Source organism: Pseudorca crassidens, chromosome 1 (genome assembly GCF_039906515.1).
Source record: "Pseudorca crassidens isolate mPseCra1 chromosome 1, mPseCra1.hap1, whole genome shotgun sequence".
NCBI classification, from domain to species: Eukaryota; Metazoa; Chordata; class Mammalia; order Artiodactyla; family Delphinidae; genus Pseudorca; species Pseudorca crassidens.
Window position 1 is genome coordinate 43,276,271 of NC_090296.1, and position 22,810 is coordinate 43,299,080.

Genomic DNA, 22,810 nt, shown 5'->3' on the forward strand with positions numbered 1-22,810 from the left:
GTGTGAGTCAAAACATATAGTGATAAATAAAGATATTTTTAGTTGTGTACAAAAGTAACAAAAAATTTTCCCCTTTGCTAACTAAGGCCCTTTGAGGACAAACCAAACTGCAAAAGTGCCCATAAGCACTTTTATGATAATGTACAGCATATGGCTTATCTTTCTGTTCATAAAGAATATGATGGGGCTTCCCTGGTGGCACAGTGGTTGAGAGTCCGCCTGCCAATGCAGAGGACGCGGGTTCGTGCCCCTGTCCGGGAGGATCCCACATGCCGCAGAGTGGCTGGGCCCGTGAGCCATGGCCGCTGGGCCTGCGCATCCGGAGCCTGTGCCCCGCAACAGGAGAGGCCACATCAGGAGAGGCCCGCGTACCGAAAAAGAAAGAAAAAAAAAAAAAAAGAATGTGATGGAGTAAGCTTTGCAAGGAAATGTCTACGTTCCCTAGATTATAATTTAAATTGCTTAAAAGTCATCATCTCATAAATTTTATCATGCTTTATCTGAAGATACCATCTAATTCTATTTTTTCCCCACTGATCCTATCTTGAATCTGGTCTATTTTTCCCTACTTTCCTAAAAGGAAATGTTTCCATCCCTAAGCATTACATAATTTGAACAGTATTTATAAGTAATAAAAAGCAAAAATTAAACTTTACATATTAAACCAATACCACAAAAAATGAGTTTTATCACCAAAAAATGAGGTTCCTTACCTTTAACTTGTTCTATTACTTTTGGTCTCTGTGGTCTGGACTTAGGAGATGGAGAATTAAATCTGAGATATGGTCCTTTTTTAAGAGTGCTGCGATGACCCTGATAAACTGGTTTTCCATAGATTTGTAACATATAATCCTTGTCTTGTACCACTGTGGTTGCTTTCAAAAACCCCTAAGTACACAAAGTTATTCAACTCACCAGCAAAATAGTCATCAAACACTTATCTCATTTTTCTAAAAACTCCTTTTGCCAGCTTAAGTACTATATTAAGAATGATCAGGTCAGGAAAGTCCTCTATGTTGAATGGCTCTTAAATTCTGGAGATAGTTCTCAAACTACAGTTGTAAAGTTTTCCAAAGCATAAAAATTAAATACAAAAATCATCCACCCAAAAAACATGAAGGTTCTTACACTACTAAGCATATTATCAGCACCAAAAAGTAAGCTTAAATACATTTTACATATGAAAGTAATAACTGTCAAGTACAGTAAAATAACATAAATCAAGTCTTTAAATAATTTCCTACATTCCTGATCTCACCTTCAATCATAATCTAAATGCCACAGAAAGGTAACATTTATTGAGCATCTATTAAGTACTTAGTACTGAAATAATCAGATGCTTTATGAATCTGCCCAACAATCCATGTTTAGCATTAACAAAGTTACAGCTTAGTTAGAACAGCCAAAAAATTCCCTCTAGGATCTAGTACCATGCCTCCCAATCACTAGGCACTAAACAGACATTTGTTAAACTGAAAAATAAACAAACTAAAATTTATACACACACACACACACACACACATATACAACATACAAAGATGAAATACAATTTTGAATACCATGAACTAGAGGATCTAATTTTTGGACTAGATGATCTCTAGATATACCTGCTGTAACTGAAATACTGTGATTATAAGTGTGAGATGTCAGAAGGAAGGAACTGTGTACTTTGTGCAGTGATTTCTACATTATGGATAACCAAAACTCTAAATATCAATAGTTTAAAGATGGTTTTACATTTGTATAGTCATTCATATTTTTAAAACATTTTCACAGTCATTTCATTATTTATGTCTTTAAAAAATGATCAATTATAATGCAACATTTATATCACAAAACCAGATTAGGATCTTACCTCTTTTCTCTCTTTCTGTAAGCTTGAAGCAGGCATGCTCCTTGTAGGTGGATTTCTAATTTGCTCCTCTTTTTGTTTTTGAGAATGTTTTCTTGGAATTACAGAGTTGTTTACCGTTTTGTCTTGTGTGTTGGTTTTAATATCTTTACTCATGTTCTGAACTCTCTTGGTCCTTTGGTTCTTCTGATCAAATCTCTTTTGTTCATAATCTTTTCTTGCCAGTTCATCCTTAACATAACCAAAATTAAAATTAGTTAAAATCTATCCAAGTAGTAATGCTTTCACATCAAAAGTATTAGAATTCATTTTCTGCTGCTATAGAAATATAATTTAGCAGTTTTAAAGGCTTTATAAGTAAATGATATTGCTTTACATATGAATAAAAATTCTTTTTAGAATAAACAAAAAATTTAAAAGACTGGTGTTTTATGGAGCAGAGGGAATGAGAAATAGTAGATGATGTTCAGGGATAAGAGGGCAACTTTTCATTATAAAGCTTTTTACACTTCTTGATGTTTAAACCATATGAATACAGTAACTGTTCCAAAAATTAAATTAAAAAATAAGTTTCCAAAAAGTAAACAATTTTGTAATAAAACGCTGAGATTTATTTATAAATTAAAGTTACTTGTAGGTTTAAACAAGCATATTTTGCATGAAATCCACAGTTATAGAGTGACATATATTGCTAGTCGTCTGCAGAACCAGATATGAACTCCAAGTCTTCTGACACTTAGCGCACTTTTTTTCTGGTGCATTACATAGCAGTTAATATAAATTCTTTATAACCACATTAAAGATATATATTCTTAAAACAACAGTGTTTAAAAGTGTATATTAGGGAATCCCCTGGTGGTCCAGTGGTTCAGACTCTGTGCTTTCACTGCTGAGGGCCCAGGTTCAATCCCACAAGCTACACAGTGAGGCCAAAAAACCCCCCAAAAACAAAAAACAAGAAAGAAACAAAAATAAATCCCCCAAACCAAAAAAACTAACACTTCATCTTCTACCACTGTGAGTACGTAGATATACACATCTTACAGTCAGGAAAAAACACTTTGCATCCCAAGGTAAAAATGAGTTACCCTGTCTAGTTTTGCTTCTTCAAATACATAGAATTTTAAGAATTTCCTTTAAATTACTGACCCCTTGATAAAAACAACTGTCGTGGATTTTTGCAATGCTAATGTCTGAAGATACACCATGAGCTTTGTGGAGGTGAAAAAGTGGCAGTTTTTCCAGCTGGAACTGACTTCTCTAAACTTAGTAACCTTAAAAATCTTGTGGAGTATTTTCCTTTTAAGTAACTTTGATGTTTTTACTTTGGTAAGCCAATGCTTCTAAATCTGCTGTCTTTTTTTTAAAGGATCCTTTTTTGTAAGTATACTTCCTTCTTTTCTAAATGCTTTTGCTAAATTTTCTTTCAAATCACTCATATTTTAGTTATTATCCACAATTTTCCAGTTAACAGATATAATTTATGAGACAAAGCACATGTTAAGTAAAATGAAACTTATTACTAAGTAAGTATAAAGGGTGAGAGAGTGAAATTAAGAATTATCAGTGGACTTAAAAGGAATATTTTGAGAATATGTATGATACTTGTAAATTGTAATAAATGTTATCTCCTAAGAATTCAATTAATTCTTTTTTTTTCCAATACCTACTTGAATTTCTGCAGAAATAGTTTTAATCCAGTTATCTACTGCCTTTCTGATCCGAATCTTCTCTGACACCTCTCTACAAAACAGAAAAAAGAATGTTCTTAAATTAACATTAAAGGTCCTAAGAATAGATCTCTTACCTAGTTTTGAATCTATTGTGTAGCCCAATATCCTTCATCTGAAAATGAAAAACCAATGTTATTAGTTTCATCGAATGTTTGAAAAGCACACGTAGATCCCAGAAGAAATGTACCAAGGAGAGAAAAAAACAGGGAAAATTAACATCTGTGAAAAATAATAGCAACATGTACATACCCAAATTCCAACTTTATAATAAGTCCACATGTCAAAGGCAATGAAGAACATTTTCTAAACATTAAAACACACTAAAACAAAATGAAGCACTTAGAAAAAAAATTACGAGAGCCTGTAAACTGGCAGTTTCATAAAAAACCTTGGGATGCCAACATCCTGTCCTACCTGTTGGTAGATAGAGCATTGATAAATGAATACATGGCAGCTCCATCCTTTGCACGAATAATAGCTTCCAGGTTTTCTTCAAGTACTTTTTTATTGTTTTGTACTCCTCTCAAAATCTTCTCAGCATCTTTCAATATGGATCTCGTATTGGTTATTTGAAGCTTAATGGAATTCTGTGGAAGATCAGCAACCCCTGACACAATGTGAGATTCTTTTGGCTTAAAGGATAAAAAGGCAAGAATGTTAATATGTAAAACTCATATTAATATTTTAATCCAAATAAGAGCTATTACTATAGTTTGGGACATATACTGTGCCAATATAGTCTAAGGAATCAATTTGTCAAATTGAAGAGCTATAAAAGAATACTTGGCAACTAAAGTTTCTTTCCATTTAGAAGCACTAATGTGAATGTTCAGTGAAATGGGGCTGGGAAGCCCACAGCAGTTCGGTGGCCAACAAAAGCTCTATCTGGTGAAGAAAGCTAAAACAAAATAAGAGCAAGTTGGCTCTAGGTAGGCAGAGCAGACAATGTGAACTGGATAAACGAGGGCCATTCACAGTTCCCTTCCGCCTTCCTTCCTCTCCAACAGAAGCTGGAGAGCTACAGGTTGCCATGTGGCTCAGTCTTAGTCAAGGAGCAGTAAGTAGAAATCACTTGATGAGGGCTTTTGGAAAAGTTTTGTAAGGGGAACAGGCTGGGCTGACATGTCTTTCCATGCTTTGTCTTCATCATTCCTCTTGCTTTCTGTCTTGATAACTTTATTTCTTCGTAATTTTTACCTTTACTAATCATTAATTTTAGTATCTTGTTCCCACCTTACCTGGAGTATGCCATTTGTTTCATTCCTCTTTTGGCCAAGATCATGAAGAATATCATCAGACTTCTGCACAGTCACTTTAGCTGTTCCTAGTTCTTCATAGGAAGGAAATTTCTGAGTGGATAGAGGGTCAATGCTGTAAAAGATTTAAAATTAAAGTTTTCTAAATTGTCATAAGTTCAGTAAATAGTTGATTATATAAATCTTTGATACATTCTTAGTTATATGAATTCTAAATGAGTCTTATTAAAATTGTACAACAGAATTAATCAGTTATGTGATTAAACATATGAAACACCAAAAATTACAAGAAACAAGATTACTCTGGCCAGACTGGTTTAGGAATAGTAGAAAAAGAGCAGGAAAAAGCTAACGTGCAAAAGCACTTCTGGAATGGTGGAGTAAGAATCTCTAAAAATCTACTCCTGTTAAGAGTAAAGAGAACACTAGCAAAAATGGTCAAATCAGCTTTTGCAGAATGCTGGAAATTAAACAAAAGCTTGCAACAACCCAAGGAATATTTAAGTAAGAAAATGGCTGACAAGAACAGCAAGCTCTATGGCATTTTTAACTTGCCCTATTCCCAGAGCCCTTTCCCCAACTCTGTGGTAGCTTTGAACATCAACAGACTCGGGAATTCCCTGGTGGTCCAGTGGGTAAGACTCCATGTTCCCAATGCAGGGGGCCCGGGTTCAATCCCACATGTATGCCACAGCTAAGAAGTCTGCATGCTGCAACTAAGAAGCCTGCATGCAGTAACTAAAAAGGCCGCAAGAAAGATCCCACGTGCCACAACTAAGACCCAGCACAGCCAAAATAAATAAATAAATAGAACATTTTTTAAAAAAAGAAAACCAACAGCCTCACAACCACTAAAAAGTCAGAACGAGTTTGGAGCCCCTCAAAAAGTCCCTTCTCAGGGTTTCTCCTTAGACCTGACTCAGACTTATCTCAGTGAGAAATCCCATCCCCAGGTCATTCTTCGAAAACAGTGCCAATTGTTCAACATCTTAGCTGCCTGAGGAGGTCATGCCAGTTGAGGCAAACAAGAGGGTAAACAATAAACCAAAAATTTGGGGAATGAGATGTCCATGGTGGAGTTCTGAAAAGCTCCAACACATTACTGGGGATCTAGAAGGTCATGTGCACGTACAGGGCTATGTGCATGCAAAAGAATGACCTAAAAAGGGCCTAATCTTTCACATCTGACTGATCGTGGGCTCTGTGCGAGTAGGAAGTTAAGGTTAAGACAGACTTATAAACTGCTGGAGCACTGAAGGTATGCCCCAACATGTAGATACACACACACACACACACACACACACACACACACACACACAGCCCCTTGCAAAGACAGGGAGACTTATTCATTCAAAGCAGATAAGGAAATCTCCTTCCAATCATTAGCAGACTTAGCTAACCAAATAGAGACTTGCTACACATGATAAAGAATTAAAATTACAGAATTAGTCCAGGAAAATCACTTAACAAACAGCAACAACATGAACAACAACAATCAGCAATACCAACAAACGCTGGTTGGGGGCGGCAGTTGTTGGAAGAATCTGATTTCCAGAACTGGCACATTAAAATGTCTAATTTTCAACAAAAATGTTGTGAGACACAAAGAAACGGGAAAGTATAACTCAGACACAGGAAAAAGCATAGTCAGTAGAAACTGTCCTTGAGGAAGCCCAAATATTGGACTTACTAGAAAAAGAACACAAATGAGCTACTACAATTAAAAGAAAGTATAAGAATGAAGTCTCAGGAACTCCCTGGTGGTCCACTGGTTAGGACTCCGTGCTTTCACTGCCGAGGGCCTGGATTCAACCCCTGCTCAGGGAACTAAGATCCTGCAAGCTGCACGACACGGCCAAAAAGAAACCTAAAAGAATGAAGTCTCACCAAAGAATATCAATAAAGATAAAAACTATTTTTAAAAAAATAGAAATTCTGAGAGTTGAAAAATACAATAACTGAAATGTAACATTCACTAGACGGGCTAAACAGCATATTCAAATTGGCAAAAGAAAGAATCAGCAAATTTAAAGATAGATTAATTGAAATTATCCAGTTTGAGGAACAGAAGAAAAAAAGAATGAAAAAAATTAAAAGTCTCAGAGACCTGTGGAACATCATCAAGCATACAACATAGACCTTGGAGAGAAAAAAAAGGTCATGTGCACTATTTAACTGTGTAAAGAAATAACGGCCAAAAACTTCCCCAATTTAATGAGTATTAATCCACTCATCCAAGAAGATCAACAAAATCTAAGGAGGATAAACTCAAAGAGAGCCACACTTAGCTACATCATAGTCAAATTGTCAAAAGCCTAAGACACAGGGAGAATCCTGAAAGCAGCAAGAGAAAAATAACTAATTATATACAGTTTCCTCAGGAAGATTAACAGCTTACTTCTCATCAGAAATCATGAGGTCTAGAAGGCAGTGAGATGACATATTCACAGCACTAAAAGAAAAAGAGTGTCAACCAAAAATTCTACACCTGGCAAAACTACCCTTCAAAGGTAGAAATTAAGACATTCCTAGATAAACAAAACTGAGAGAATTCATCACCAGCAGACCTACTCTACAGTAAATACTAAAAAGAGTCCCTCAAAGTGAAATAAAAGGACACCACAAACTAACTCAAATCCATGTGAAGAAACAAAGAGTACTGGTAAAAGTTAACTACATAGGTAAATATAAAAGACAGTATTAAATTATTTTTGTTTATAACTCTTTTCTTCTATCGGATTTAAAAGACAACTGCATAAAGCAATAATTATCAAGCTGTATAGACAAACTTATAATGCAAGAAGACATAATTTGTATGACAATAATAGCAGAAAGAAAGGGGGAGGGAATCAATCTATATCAGAGCAAAGTTTTTGAATCCTATAGAAATTAAATTGGTATTAATCCTAACTAGATCATTTTAAATTAAGATGTTAATTGTAATTCCTAGGGCAACCACTGAGAAAATAACTCAAAAAATATAGTAAAAGAAGCAACAAGGGAATGAAAATCTTATACTAGAATATATCTATTTAATAAAAAAAAAGACATTATGGAGGAATAGTGGAATAAAAAAACACCTAAGATATAAAAAAACATATAACAATATGACAGACATAAATCTTACTTTATCAGTAATTACATTAAATGTAATGGACTAAAATTGTAATGTCTTCTTATGAGATTATGCAAAATGTGACACGTTTAGTTTTTATTATTGTAGTTTTCATGACATTCAAAAAAAATTATAGTGGCTTAGATTTACTTGACTTTTTAAAAACTCTTTATAATGTAAAGTTTCAAACATACACAAAAGTAGAAAGAATAGTATAATGACCTCTATATACCTTTATTCAACTACAAAAATAACTAACTTATGGCTATTCTCATTTCATTTATACTTCCAACCCAGTTTTCCCCACCCTGCAATGGATTTTTTTAAATTAATTTATTTTATTTTTATTTTTTTATTTTTGGCTGTGTTGGGTCTTCGTTGCTGTATGCGGGCTTTCTCCAGTTGGGGTGAGCAGGGGCTACTCTTCGTTGCGGTGGACCGGCTTCTCATTGTGGTGGCTTCTCTTGTTGCAGAGCACAGGCTCTAGGTGCTCAGGCTTCAGTAGTTGTGACTTGCAGGTTCTAGAGCGCAGACTCAGTAGTTGTGGTGCACGGGCTTAGTTGCTCCACGGCAAGTGGGACCTTCCCGGACCAGGGCTCGAACCCATGTCCCCTGTGTTGGCAGGTGTATTCTTTTTTTTTTTTGCTGTTCACGGGCCTCTCACTGTTGTGGCCTCTCCTGTTGCGGAGCGCAGGCTCAGTGGCCGTGGCTCACGGGCCCAGCCGCTCCGCGGCATGTGGGATCTTCCCAGACCAGGGCACGAACCCGTGTCCCCTGCATCAGCAGGCGGACTCTCAACCACTGTGCCACCAGGGAAGCCCGGCAGGTGGATTCTTAACCACTGTGCCACCAGGGAAGCCCCTGCAATGGATTATTATTGAAGCAAATCCCAGATATCATTTCATCAGAAATGAATAGTAAATAATCCACAGTTTGAGAAAATTAGATGTATTCATAATTATATTATAGAAAAGAGGAAAGATCTATTAGCAGAAGAAAATAGTAACTAAATCTAAGACAATTTTTAAAAGCAATGTTTTAAATTCACTAAAATTTCTAAAGAAATTTTAAAAATATAAACAAAGCTCTTTTCAATGTAGCTTTTATTCCAATCTCTTGTTTTTACCTGTTTCTCCTCTCAGGATTCCATCCTATTTTTGATCTAGTTAGTAAGTTTTTGTCTGAAGATTCACTTATTCTTGTCAAAGAATCATAGCTATTCAAAATTTGTTCCAATAGTCCTACATTTTCTACAATAGAAGAAATACAATATCATTTTTCAAGTACTAATTCATTTCTCTTTTATATACTATCTCACATATATTTGTACTAAATTAGTTTCATGTGGTGATGACCTACTCAATTTACAATGTAGACTACACATACATTCATCAATAAAACTAAATATTTATAACTCAAGGAAACTATACTGGTACAATTTTAGGCCTGAATTTATTTCCATCACAGAAAAAAGGAATTTGAACGAGAAGTAACATCATCACAAAGCCCAGTAAACTGTAACTATTTTTTTTTTTTTTTTTTTTGCGGTACGCAGGCCTCTCACTGCTGTGGCCCCTCCCGCTGCGGAGCACAGGCTTCAGACGCACAGGCTCAGCGGCCATGGCCTATGGGCCCAGCCTCTCCGCGGCATGTGGGATCCTCCCGGACCGGGGCACGAACCCGTGTCCCCTGCATCGGCAGGTGGACTCTCAACCGCTGCGCCACCAGGGAAGCCCTGTAACTATTTTTATAAACAGTGAAAGGGAGATTTAACTATTTCTTCACAACAACTATTGGTTGAATCCTCCTTTTAGCCTCATCTTTAATGAGACTACATAACAAACTTTTTTTTTTTTTGGTGAGGTTAGTTTATTAATTAAAGATTTTATTATCTTTTAAATTCCTTAAGATTCTTTAAATGTGTCCAAGACAAGACTGGAATGCATTTAAATGACTCCAAAAATGAAAGCTTATATTTAACATTTTTACTTACTTTTACTAGAAAGGCTATATTTTAAGTGTCTATAACAAATTATTATTTCCTGTCACTTATAAAGGTTATTAGCACTTTTTCCAATTGAACACAATAATAAATGTTAAAATTCTCTGAGTTTTAGTATTTAAATTCACACTTAAAAACAATATAAGTAAACATGATAATCAACCTTACCTTCTATAAAGCATTATTTTTTATTTATTAATAACAAATTTTTTTCATTAAAGGTTTAAGTAATAACATGTTGAAGATAGTCAGAATAATTATAAAGGTATATCTCCAACTCCTTCTACAAAGAACCTAAAGAAGCTTGATTTGCCCAGAAAGTATCATTTAAATACAAATATTAAAAATAGAGATCCTACTTCAGTTACTACAAGGCACATTAGAGAATTATAAATCATGAGTGTGGAAATCTGTTCCTAATTTGAGATGGGTCTAATAAAAGTAGTGGGTGCTAATTATAATTGCTTTATTACCTGTATGATGTGATATCTCCATATTTTCTTTTTTATCCGTAGGATTTTCCCTCTTTGATATTTTATCATCCTTTGAAACAGGTACAGGAGCAAATCTGCGGGGTGCTGGTGTCTCCAAAGGAGATTTCTGTTTATCAAAATTGGTATCTTCAACCTCTATTGAAGGTGCTTCAATAGAAAATAAAGAAAATAATAAATTTAACTTACTTTTTAAAAACGTTTAAATTGTAATATTACTCTTCCTCATATTTTAAAAATAAAACAAAAATTATATAGGATACTCAAATTATTAACAAATATATAGAAATAAGTTCATCCTCACTAGAATCAGAAGAATACAAACTATAAACACTTTATACTTATACCTAATAAATAAGAAAAAAATATGACAATATTCAGTGCTATTCAAGTTGTGGTGAAAAATGGCATAGCCAGACACTGCTCGTGGCAATGAAAACTGGTAAGACCATCTGGTGCTAAGTATAGCAAGTCTTAAAATTTTTATATACTTTGATCTAGAGAGATCCCACTTTAGAGTACAAAATACATTAGACAACTATGAACGGTGAGCGTGGAAACCTGAGTTCCGGCTGTAGCTCTGACACTTTCACTCTCAAGCCAGGTGACCTTGAGCAGGCAGTCATAACCTTTCTGGGCTTCATCTTCCTCCCTTTACAACTTAAAAACTGATTCACATCACTTCACAAAAGTTTTGTAAGACCCACTCATTTGGGGGAAACGTAAAGCACCTTGCAAGTATAAGGAACCTTTAACATGTCTGTAATCCAACAATGTTCTAACAAATCAAATGTCGGGAATATTGTACTCCATGGATCTGTATATCATTAAAGGGATAGGCCCTTGATTTTCATTAGTTCATTATTCAAATATCAATAATTTGGAGATACATTTATTGATATAGTTTAAATTCCAAAGGATTAACACAAATAAGCTATGTATTCCTTTGTTTTTATAAAGAGATTTTTAAAATTCCATTAAAATAGACTTGCATTACTAACTCTTTGAAAATATTTAGAAATAGTTTCTAATTGTACTCAGATGGTTTCTCCCCTGACAGAATCAAGAAAACAGCAAATATCCAGTTTGTCAGAAAACTGGCGAATTGATGACAAGCATTTTTGATGCTAGATAAGTAAAATTTTTCTAAATTTATATAGAAGTGCTTCTGACAATTTATGAAAGTTATTAATTAAGACCATCAAGTAGAACATGATCCATAACTTGACTGAACAAGTTTCAAAATAATCTAAAACTTACCTGACCTAAAAAAAAACAAAACCTAATTTTATAAAACAAAGAGTCTCTCACAACCTTGTAAGTAAGTTTTCAGCTTATATACTGCAAAGAACATTCATAGCTGGCATTTTTTATTCATAGAAAACTACATATTTTTACCTTGTTTGGAAGCAAAGGTGTTATGTGAAGATAGATTACTGCTACCAAAATTCAAATGGTCTGGTTTTACAGAATACTTTTCCACTGCTCTAGAAGGGGGCACAGTAACGGGCTGAAAACTACTAGTCTTGAGTGCAGCACTAATGAAGTGAGTCTAGAAAACATAAAATTACTTTGTTAATTTCAAATATCATTTGAAAGAGTTAGATGACAAAATACTTTGAATTTATTAGAAGACTTGAAAACAATCTATTAGATTTAATAAACAATGAAAATACATACATTACATGCAACTATCTACTGCAGCAGCAATGCCACTGGAAGCATATAATAGCACTTGGGTTAAGTCTGGCTCTGCAGTGTGGCCCTGATCATTTAATTTATTCTAAACCTCCGTTTCTTCCTTTTCACCTCAGAGATGGCTCAAGAGACACTGAAGCAGGGTAGGAGAGGACCAGGAAGAAGGGACCCTAGCCCTAGACCTCTACTTAAACCAGAGAATTTAAAACCAAAACATCTCATCTTTTATATCCTGGATGGTAAGATTTTATTTTAATTAAAGGTTTAAAAACCATTGACAGAAAGCACTCAAATAAAATAGTAGCCGCGCATAGTAGCAGCAGTAATTTATGCATTTACGTATAAATGGAAACTATAGTGACAACACAGTTTTAACACTATTAAAACATCTGAAATGTGTAAGTATCTTAACTAATAAAACGGATTTTAAAAGAGTTTTATGCTAGACAAAGAAAAACCGAAAAGATTTATAGTTTTACAGAATTCTTAAAAGTGTGTTGAGATCACTCTTCGAAAAGAATTTCATTTCATTAAGCCTTAACTGAACTACTAAAATACTCACTGAAAGTTCAATTTTCTCTGTAGTTATAGGCTTTATAAATAAGATGTCTGAATTAGCAAAGATTCCATTCTTCCAAAATCAGAAAGTTAATAAATTATGCGTTTATTTATGGAAGGATAAATGAATGGCAGGCACCTAGAACTACCTTAAAAAAACTCAATGTGCTTTTCAAATGTGTCATCTCATTCTATCCTGAACCAAAAATATTTTCTAGGTAAAGAAATCAAGGCTCAGAGAAGCAAAGTTACCTGTAGACTGGGGACCAGCACTCTGATAGGCCCACTCCTAGCCTCTCCAGATGACATGCTGCATACTCAATTTTAGCAATGTATGGAGTACTTAGTAAAACTTTATTTTATATGCCCATAATCACTCCAATAAAAATAATATCTTAATCCCATGAAAATTTCAAGACAAGCTCTATTAGGAAGTCTTGAAAATAATAGGACATTAGCGTTCACTCTGTGATCTTATATTGAGCTATGATAAGCTTATTTTTATATATTCTTCTGAATGTTATATTTTAATTTTATTTTTAAAAGTTTTTAAACTGCATACTAAGTAGAGAAAAAAAGTAAATTAAAACCAATGCAGGGCTTCCTTGGTGGCGCAGTGGTTACGAATCTGCCTGCAGGGGCTTCCCTGGTGGTGCAGTGGTTGAGAGTCCGCCTGCCGATGCAGGGGACACGGGTTCGTGCCCCGGTGCGGGAGGATCCCGCAAGCCGTGGAGCGGCTGGGCCCGTGAGCCATGGCCGCTGGGCCTGCGCGTCTGGAGCCTGTGCTCTGCAATGGGAGAGGCCACAACAGTGAGAGGCCCGTGTACCGCAAAAAAAAAAAAAAAAAAAGAATCTGCCTGCAAATGTGCAAATGCAGGGGACACGGGTTTGAGCCCTGGTCCGGGAAGATCCCACATGCCATGGAGCAACTAAGCCCATGAGCCACAACTACTGAGTCTGAGATCTAGAGCCCGCGTGCCACAACTACTGAGCCCACGTGCCACAACTACTGAAGCCCACATGCCTAGAGCCTGTGCTCCGCAACAAGAGAAGCCACTGCAATGAGAAGCCCGTGCACCGCAACGGAGAGTAGCCCCAGCTCGCCGCAACTAGAGAAAGCCCGCGCCCAGCAACGAAGACCCAACACAGCCAAAAATAAATAAATAAAATAAATAAATTTATTTTTAAAAACCCAATGCATTTACGATGCTGGTCATTCACTCATTCAAAAAGAAAGTATACTGAGTACCTGAGTGCTGGGTAGTATCCCAGGACTTAGAAATTCCAAAATAAATAAGAAACTATACTATCAGCTCTCTGTGAGGATAATTCTTCTTTTTATAATAGGCCAGTGCCTCATATTCAAAAGGCATAAGAATATTCATTCTTTTTAATTAAGTAAATGTAGAAGCAAATAAGTATACTAGGTGGTTCTCATCCAAGGGTGCACAACGGAATCATTAGAGAGCTTTCAAGGATTCCCAGACCCCATCTGAGACCTGCTGTCTCAGACTTTCTGAGAGGTACAAGCACGTGTATATTTATAAAGCTCTCCAAGTGAGTCTGATGCACATTCCCAGGCTAAGAGCCACTGATGTAAACAAAAAACTGCAATGCAATAAATGCCCTTTAAAAACACCGTCAACAGAAATACCACAAAAGAAGGAAAAGCCAACTATAAGGAGAGGTCTCACAGAGCTAGACGTCTGAACTAGAACATGCAGAGTTACCCCATAGAGGAAAAGAATTCTGAACAAAAGCAAATCATTATTTAAGAACTAAAACTGTTACAATCTCCTGAGCTATTACAATAATCAATGAATATTAGCTTAGAGATCCACATGATAAAAGGTCATGGAATGTGTAATCCCTTTATTACCTGAATATCTATTTGTTGTTGCTGCAGTTTTTCAAGATGCCTAATGTACTGCTCCATAAACACATTCATTTGCTTTCCATGATCACGGCAGTGTAGTTTCTCATGTTTATTCTGAATGGTTGTCTGCTGCTCTGTAACGCGTTGTAGCTGTTTATCAGTCTCCTGTAACTTATTGAGTAATTCTGTAACAGTATTGACCTTTGATTCCAACTCACTCTGCACCTAAAACAGTAAAAATATCCAAAGATATCAAAAATATGCTCAATTACTAGAAAGATTATATAAAGTGATTGGTATTGAGAAATTATCAAACCAAATTTCTGATGATTTTATGCCTTTATTTTTAGAATCACAGAAATAAAAGGCAGAAGATAGTTATCCTTAAGTAGATCTTTTCTCTCATAAAAAATAACAAATTTGTCACATACAATTTTTATTTCTTAAGTGGAAATTAAATACTTAATGGAAATTAAAAATACTTAAATGGAAATTAAAAAGAAGGAAATAGCAAAACAAAGTAGCTTTCGATACTTCACTAATCTGAGGCTGAGTTAGGTCAGCAGTCTTGGCTCTCCCCCTATTGGCTCTAAGACCTTATTGCTGACTCTGACCTGTTTCTCATTTTTCCCATTTACAAACTGAGGGGTTTGGCATAGATGGTCTGTATGGTCCCTTCTAGCTCTAAAATAAGGATGACCAAACATCCCAGGTACCCAGGACTGAGGGGTTCCCAAGATGATATTTTTCAGTGCTAAAACTAAGAAAGTCCAGGACTTTCTAGAACTAACACAGGGATGAGAGATAAATCTCACAACTTCTGAGAAATAATTCACAACTACAGACAGCAATATCCCTAGCCAATGGCTGGACACAACAATTACAGAATCAGTTTCTAATAAACATTTTTACATTTTACAAAGTAGTAATGACTATCTGGGAAGAAACAGATATACTTTTATCAGTGGAGCTGCTGTTGCAATGGCGGCAGCAGTTGCTGCAGCCACAGTTGCAGCTGAATCAATTCCACTGGGTGAAGTTCTACTCTCCTGAATAATAGGGTCCTTTTCTGCGCTGGCATCTTCTAAAAGCTGTACCTTTACCTCCTTAAAGACAGGCATGCTTTGAGCTCTGTAAATAAAAAAGGAATAAAATCTATTCAGTAACCTCTACTGAACCATTAGAAGAAATACCTACAAGTGGTAATCTGCTGCAGGTGAGTTTTCTTGATTTTTTTAATTTAAATCCCTATTTTTCACTATCAGCATCTTATTAGTCATTTGGTTAATGAAATCTATTAAGGCTCAGGTCACTACACACTAAGGAAATAAAAAGGTAATTCCTTGAAGGCACTGATATTTCAGAAAATACGACTTATGCATGTGGAAAAGACATGGGCACAATTACAATGATTTATAGTCAAGAAGTACAAATTTATAACATGCAGAAAAGGCTCTAAGAATTTAGGTATCAAGTTTTACTCCCAAAGTAAGACAACCCAAGAGGGATCGTTAAAACTGCTGAAAAGAATTTTTTAAATTCTAACTCATTTAGATTTAATAAATGTCACCTAGTTTATTAAAATGGGCACAAAATACACTACTAAGCAGTCTGGATTAAAAATGAGTCCAGAAAATAGATACATATTCACAGTAAGGCATTTAACTAAACACCTAAAAAAAAAAAAAAAAGACTGGTCAATTTTGTGCTGTATTTGGCCTAAAAGAAATCAATGAAAGAAAACACTGACAAAACTGAAGACTCCCTAAGGTAAGTCTAAGTAAAATCAACAGGAATGAGCTCCATCTCCAGCTGCTGAATTTCCACCCTTTGATTTTTCCTTTTATTTTTTTTGCGGTACGCGGGCCTCTCACTGTTGCGGCCTCTCCCGTTGCGGAGTACAGGCTCCGGATGCGCAGGCTCAGCGGCCATGGCTCACGGGCCCAGTCGCTCCGCGGCATGTGGGATCTTCGCGGACTGGGGCACGAACCCGTGTCCCCTGCATCGGCAGGCAGACTCTCAACCACTGAGCCACCAGGGAAGACCCCCATCCTTTGATTTTTGAAGAAGGCCACAGAGCTCTTAAACTTACTCCTCATTGATGTTGCCTCATTTCTATTAAGAGCATCATTTTTCTCTCATTCTCAAAATTTTGAAGTTAACTTCTCTATCCTCGTTTACCTTCTCATGCCCAACTGAGTCATCAGGTTTTGTCAATTATTTCATCACAATTGCAGGACTAGTGTCATGGAATTATGGAGGTAGGGGGAACCCAGTAGCCCATCTTTCCTAATTTTCACATCAAGAAACTGAGGTCCATAGAGGTAACGGGATTTACTTGATCACGTCACAGAACTAGTAAGTAGCTGAGTTAGGACCAGTTCCCAGAGATCGTCCCATAACACCAAGCTTTCTCTCTCAAACAGCACTTCTCCCTTCAGACTTCTGCTCTAGTACAAACCATCATCTCTGGCCAACTATTTCATTCTTCCCGTTTCTAATTGCTTAAAAACTCTCCACACACATTTTCCCACCATTCAAAAAATCTAAAATCATTCCTTATAGACAACTGATTAGGCTGCTTTCCTGTTTGGCCTTCCACACACTCCATCCTCTGGCCCTGCCCTATACATACTGCACTTTTCCTCCCAAAACCACCTCTTCCTGAGTCACACTGCTCTCACTGACTACGGCATGCCACTCCCACAGCTGACTCCATGCTTTTTCTCACTCTCTCAACCTTCTTCACCTAACTTACTCTATCCTTCTAAAGATACAACAAAAGCCTTACCTTTTTCAATAAGCCTGCTCTCATAACATTTCCTCTTGATCTTTCCATTCATTAATTACTTTTGTATTTACTTCCTATACCACACAACTGAGGCTTGACAGTCAGCCATCCTATGGTTTAAATGTCTGTACAGAACAGTTTAACAATGTATTGAATGTTTCCTCTCACAGCTCTAATCATGCATTCCTCCATATATCTACCTATTCTCTCCCCAGCCAAGCCCTAAGCAACCTGGGGTGGGGGGCCGGGGACTTCTTTTATACCAAACAGCAACTAAGAAAGAGCACATAGTAGGTGCTCAATATATATTTAGCTGACTGAGTGGTGTACTAAGAAAATGTAATTCAGATAATCTGTATCTTTTAGAATTTCTGTCTGAAGTCTGAATGTGATTTACCCTTTAAGATCTTTCATTCAGGGCTTCCGTGGTGGCACAGTGGTTGAGAGTCCGCCTGACGATGCAGGGGACATGGGCTCGTGCCCCGGTCCGGGAAGATCCCGCATGCCGCGGAGCGGCTGGGCCCGTGAGTCATGGCTGCTGAGGCTGCACGTCCGGAGCCTGTGCTCCGCAACGGGAGAGGCCACAACAGTGAGAGGCCCGCGTACTGCAAAAAAAAAAAAAAAAAAAAAAAAAAAAGATCTTTCATTCTACTTTAATACATTAAATTGACCAACAAGAAAAATAACATTATAAGGCTAGACATCAACTTCTTTATAGGCTTTAAAATTTTATTTTTTCCAATTATCAAATTAATAAATGCTCAATGTAGCAAATGAGCTTCTAAGTGTAAAGAACTAGAAAAAATGCACATAACTCTCCCATTCAGAAGAAACTGTTTCCTTCTAGTCTTTTTCTAGAAGACTTCTTTATTCCTAAATCTCTTTATTCCTAAATCCTCTGAATCTGGCATCTATCCCAATGCTACACTGAAACTGCTCTTACCAAGGCCATTAATACCTCATCTTGCTCAATTCAATGGACACTTTTCAGTCCTTATCTTTCTTTACCTCTGAGCAGCTATCAAACTTAGAACCTCATTTCCCTTGGTTTTGTTAAGACCATACTCTCTTACACCTCTGGATAAACTTTCTGAGTAACATTTAGAAGCCATATTGCTTTCTTTGCACATCTCTTAAAGGTTTGGTTTTCTCAGAGCCCTACCCTATGCCATCTCTTTTCACTCTCACACTCCCACCGAGTCACTTCAGTCACTTCCAGAGCTTAGACTACTATCTACATACAGATGACTTATGGATTTCTAGCTTAGACCCCTTTTGTAAATTTGACCTTTATATTCAATTTCCTATCAGACATTTTTCACCTGGATGTCTCATAGGTACCTCAAACCCCTGCTTACGTCTAAAATGAAATTTATTCCCCCAAGGCTTCCATTTCTTAATGAATACTACTACTGACTATGCATTTATACAAGCTAAAAATCTAGGATCCATCCTTAGCTCCTTCCTCACTCTCCCATCTAAGCAGCAATTCCTGTCAATTCTATCTCCAGATCATCTTCCAAACCTGTGTACTCCTCTACAGCCCAGCATGATTCCCACCCTCACATTCCACCATTCCCCAATGTACTCAGGACCAATCTAATTCATCTCTTTAAAAGATTCCTGAAAAATTCATAGTCAACTGGTTTCCTGGACTCCAGTCCAGTCCTCTTCCAATCCATTTTTTCATAACTACCTGAGTGAGCCTTTTAAGAAAAATATATCACACTTTAAAACTTCTAAATGATTTGCTGTTTCTCTTTAAGTCCAAACTTCTTTAAAGTAGTTTATAACCTCACCCCTTGCTTACCTCTCCAGCCACATGTAAGGACATTCTACCCTTGTTCTAGACACTCTGGACAGACTCTTCATTCCTCAAAGGCTCCAGCTGATTACCTTTTATCACAGCTTTACAGCATATTATAGTAGCAAATAGGGCAGATTTTCCATCATTCCATTTCTGTTTCTCCAAAATTAGCTATTCTCAACTGTGTGCATTCTAGATGTATGTATTCTTAACAGTATGTGTATATATTCTCAATTTGTGTGTCCTTCCAAGTAAATTTTAGAATCACTTTGCCAAATTCCATCCACCATTCTCAAAAAAAAAAAAAAATTCAAGTGACACTAACTACAGCAAAATCTCTCTTAACCCAGTATGAGAGTCATTTTATATTTCTGACTCAATTATTATTCTCTACATTGCAATGACCTTCTCAGAGGCCCTTCCTAGTTTTTTTGTTTTTTGCTTTTTTAAAAAAATTCTGTGCATCCATCCTGAAATGGGGAGAGATCGACTGTGAACAGATAAGAGGCGTAGTGTTCACAGTTACCTCTCACTGTCCACTTGTATATAAACAACTTCTCCCTCTCAGATCGGAGAGTTCTGACTTGAAGGCAAGTTGATAAAGTCCCCATTACGGTTGCAAGCAGCCACTTCCACCTGGGGTCAGCTGGATGGAAATGGTAATCACTTTCTCTCCAAATGAGTCAGATGTAGTCTGCAATTTTTAGTTCAAGTATAGAATTTGGGAGACTGCACTACTCCCTCATGCCCTTACTTTTGCCTTTTCTTATATATTTACAAATCCCAGAATGCAATTTATCATCCAAATTCTCCTCCTAACCACCATATCACATATTGGGAACTGGAGGCTGATCAAATGTAAAAGGGAAAAGCACCATTAAGCAAAACAACCAGTTGTGAAACTCTGGCTGGCTCAGATCACACCCTTGTAGTTTGGAGGTAATATTTATTTCGTTAGTGTTTCCTAGAGTATAATATGTATACCATGGATAACTATAGGTGAAAAAGAATAAACTTTATCTTAATAGTTATATACTTATTTTCATTGTATTATTAGAAATACCAACTTTCCACTTATAGAAGTAATCTAAAATTTCCTTTTTGAATAAAATGAGAGTTCAAAAGTAAGTAAACATTTTTCCTATTTTCTAAGGGGCATCCCAGGCTGCTCTGGTTTAGGAGTAGAATACATTTAGCCTAAGAATATGTATCTCATTCCACCGTCACTAATGATAAAAAAAAAAAAATTCCTCCAGTGATATATTCTTTCATGTTTAGCATGGTGCTGTTGTCAGGGTTGGTTCTGTATTTCACTGGCATTAAAGATAAAGTTGGGAGGAAGCATTTGAATAGAGTAGTAGCCACATTCCCCTTCACTCCATCCAGATGCTAAGCTTGTCCCTTTCTCAAATCTTAACCAGAAAAAGTCTAAATGTCCTTTGATAGTAAGTAGTAAGTATTATATATTTGGAACTACTTGACTACTGCTATAAGCAGTATAGTGAGGTGACTAAGAGAGGACTCTAAAGACAGACTACCTGGGTTTGGATGCCAGCCCAGTGAATACTTGTTAAATGACTTTGGGAAAATCAATCCCTCTCTACCTCAGTTTCCTTATCTATAAAATGGGGATTCTGTAAAATTGGGAGAGTAATGGAATCTATTTCATTGGATTTTGAGAGAATTCAATGAGTTAATGCACATAAAGTGCTTAGGACAATACATCTTCAATAATAATAATAATAATTAACAGCCACTGAGTATTTTACACATGCCCAACACCATGAAAAATGCTTTATACATATTATCACATATATATATTTCACACATTGGAAAAAAAAACTTTTTCCTAGGTGCAAAGTATAAATAAAGCTGATTTTAGAGAACCATATAGAAACACAAGAAATGGCCCACCTATTTTCTGTAAATGAAACTTACTTTTGTTTTAAAACTGCTCTTAGAGCATCTTTCTGTCCCATAGTGTACTGAGAAATAAAGATGTCATTTGCTGCAAAATCAAAACACAAAAATATACTTTAGATTCCTGAAAATTTATTAAATTTTGATAAGCTACTCAAAGAAAAACTTTTTTAACTAAAAAAAATGTTTGGGGATTCAGCAATATGACCTTTCAATTTAAAAAGGTAAGGAACACATTAAATGACTGAGTAATAATAGTTATAACCCTAGACTGTAGGAAAAAAATTGTGTAAAAACACCTGGGGCCAAATTAGAGACATTTGTTCAAACTCTAACAATAAAACTGCTTAGATGAAAATAAAACCAACTACTTTTTAACTGTCATTAAATAAATTTTTTCAATGCATATTTTAATCTATTATCTTACCAAAGACTATACAAAACTTGAATTCAGCATGTATAAACAGGTATCAAATACCAAACCTATGCAATATGTTGGCAATAATAAAAGTATCCTTACTGTTACAAACCATTTTCTGGACTTTAGAGATTCCATTAGTAGCTTAATTTGGAAGGAAAAATTAATTAAAAATGAAAATAATAAGAAAAAACTGTAAGGCCGTTTAATGAATATCTGAAAAGAAAAATCAATGTCTAAAAATCTAAAATTCTATCCTTACCAAGGAAATTCTTACACGTTACAACATAAATGAACCATGAAGACATGCTAAGTGAAATAAGTCAGTCACCAAAGGACAAAAACTGTATGATTCCATATATATGAGGTATAGTGGAATTTATAGAGACAGAAAGTAGAATGGTGGGAGGGGGAATACAGTTAGTATTTGATGAGCACAGAGTTTCAGTTGGGGAAGATGAAAAGTTCTGGAGATGGACGGTGGTGATGGCTGCACAATATGAATATACCTAATGCTACAGAACTGTACACTTAAAAATGGTAAAGATGGTAAATTTTATGTTATGTATGTTTTACCAAAAAAAATCAAATCTATCCTTTTACCTTTTTGTCTGTTATTCTCTTCTGTTTTATCCAAAGGCAACACTTGCACTGCAACATCTTTAGAAAAATCCTTTAAGATATGAAAGGAAGAAATGAAAGGCTAAATAAACTTTATGATTTATTATTTATCAATTACCATTTACTAGCCATGTGACTACTGTGCCCTGGGAGGACAGGACTGTATGTTTTATATGCTTAATTCCCAGCACCACCATAATGCTTAGGTACCTTGAAGCTACTCAAAGATTTGTTGAATGAGTAATGAGCTGTCATCAAGTGAACGAATGGGTAAGTGAACAAGCAAGCAACTGTGACCTTGAAATTCAGATTCAAATCCTGATTTGGTACTCTCAGCAGAGCAACTTATGTAACATCTCAGTGGCTATAGTTAAATGTGAAAATGTGATTCACTGTGAATCAAATGAAGTTCGTAAGGATGGTCAACGCATGGCACAATATCACAAATTTATCACAGTATTCTTTGTCACTAAGCTATAATGTGGTCTCAGAAGACTTCACTATATAAGTGACATCTACTGGCAAATAGCTTTCTGCTCACATGTGTAACCCTAGACTTCGTTTCTAAGATTCTATTCAGTGCCAAGACACCATGACTTTTTAAGTACTAGGTTCAGTCAACATTGCTTCATCTTCCTTACACACACATTTTTTTTCCCTGCTAAATCATTA

The 22,810-nt window shown here is 36.0% G+C and overlaps 1 protein-coding gene across 8 annotated transcripts in view; it reads right to left on the minus strand.

The window, feature by feature from the left end:
* The window catches only part of KIAA0586 (KIAA0586 ortholog), a 106,331-nt gene that overhangs the window by 80,582 nt on the left and 2,939 nt on the right, over positions 1-22,810 (minus strand). For 6 of the 8 annotated variants that reach the window (XM_067734611.1, XM_067734610.1, XM_067734606.1 and 3 more), the window contains exons 4-15: positions 22,121-22,190; positions 21,118-21,187; positions 15,538-15,712; positions 14,585-14,806; positions 11,848-12,001; positions 10,432-10,599; positions 9,083-9,206; positions 4,824-4,956; positions 4,000-4,217; positions 3,523-3,595; positions 1,856-2,083; positions 714-888 (exon numbers count right to left, since the gene is read on the minus strand). In XM_067734611.1, coding sequence (XP_067590712.1) covers positions 714-888; positions 1,856-2,083; positions 3,523-3,595; positions 4,000-4,217; positions 4,824-4,956; positions 9,083-9,206; positions 10,432-10,599; positions 11,848-12,001; positions 14,585-14,806; positions 15,538-15,712; positions 21,118-21,187; positions 22,121-22,190 — 1,810 coding nt within the window. Of the gene's footprint in view, positions 1-713; positions 889-1,855; positions 2,084-3,522; positions 3,596-3,999; positions 4,218-4,823; positions 4,957-9,082; positions 9,207-10,431; positions 10,600-11,847; positions 12,002-14,584; positions 14,807-15,537; positions 15,713-19,182; positions 19,202-21,117; positions 21,188-22,120; positions 22,191-22,810 lie in introns of those variants that run through there. The other 2 variants (XM_067734609.1, XM_067734614.1) reach the window with 2 other exon arrangements.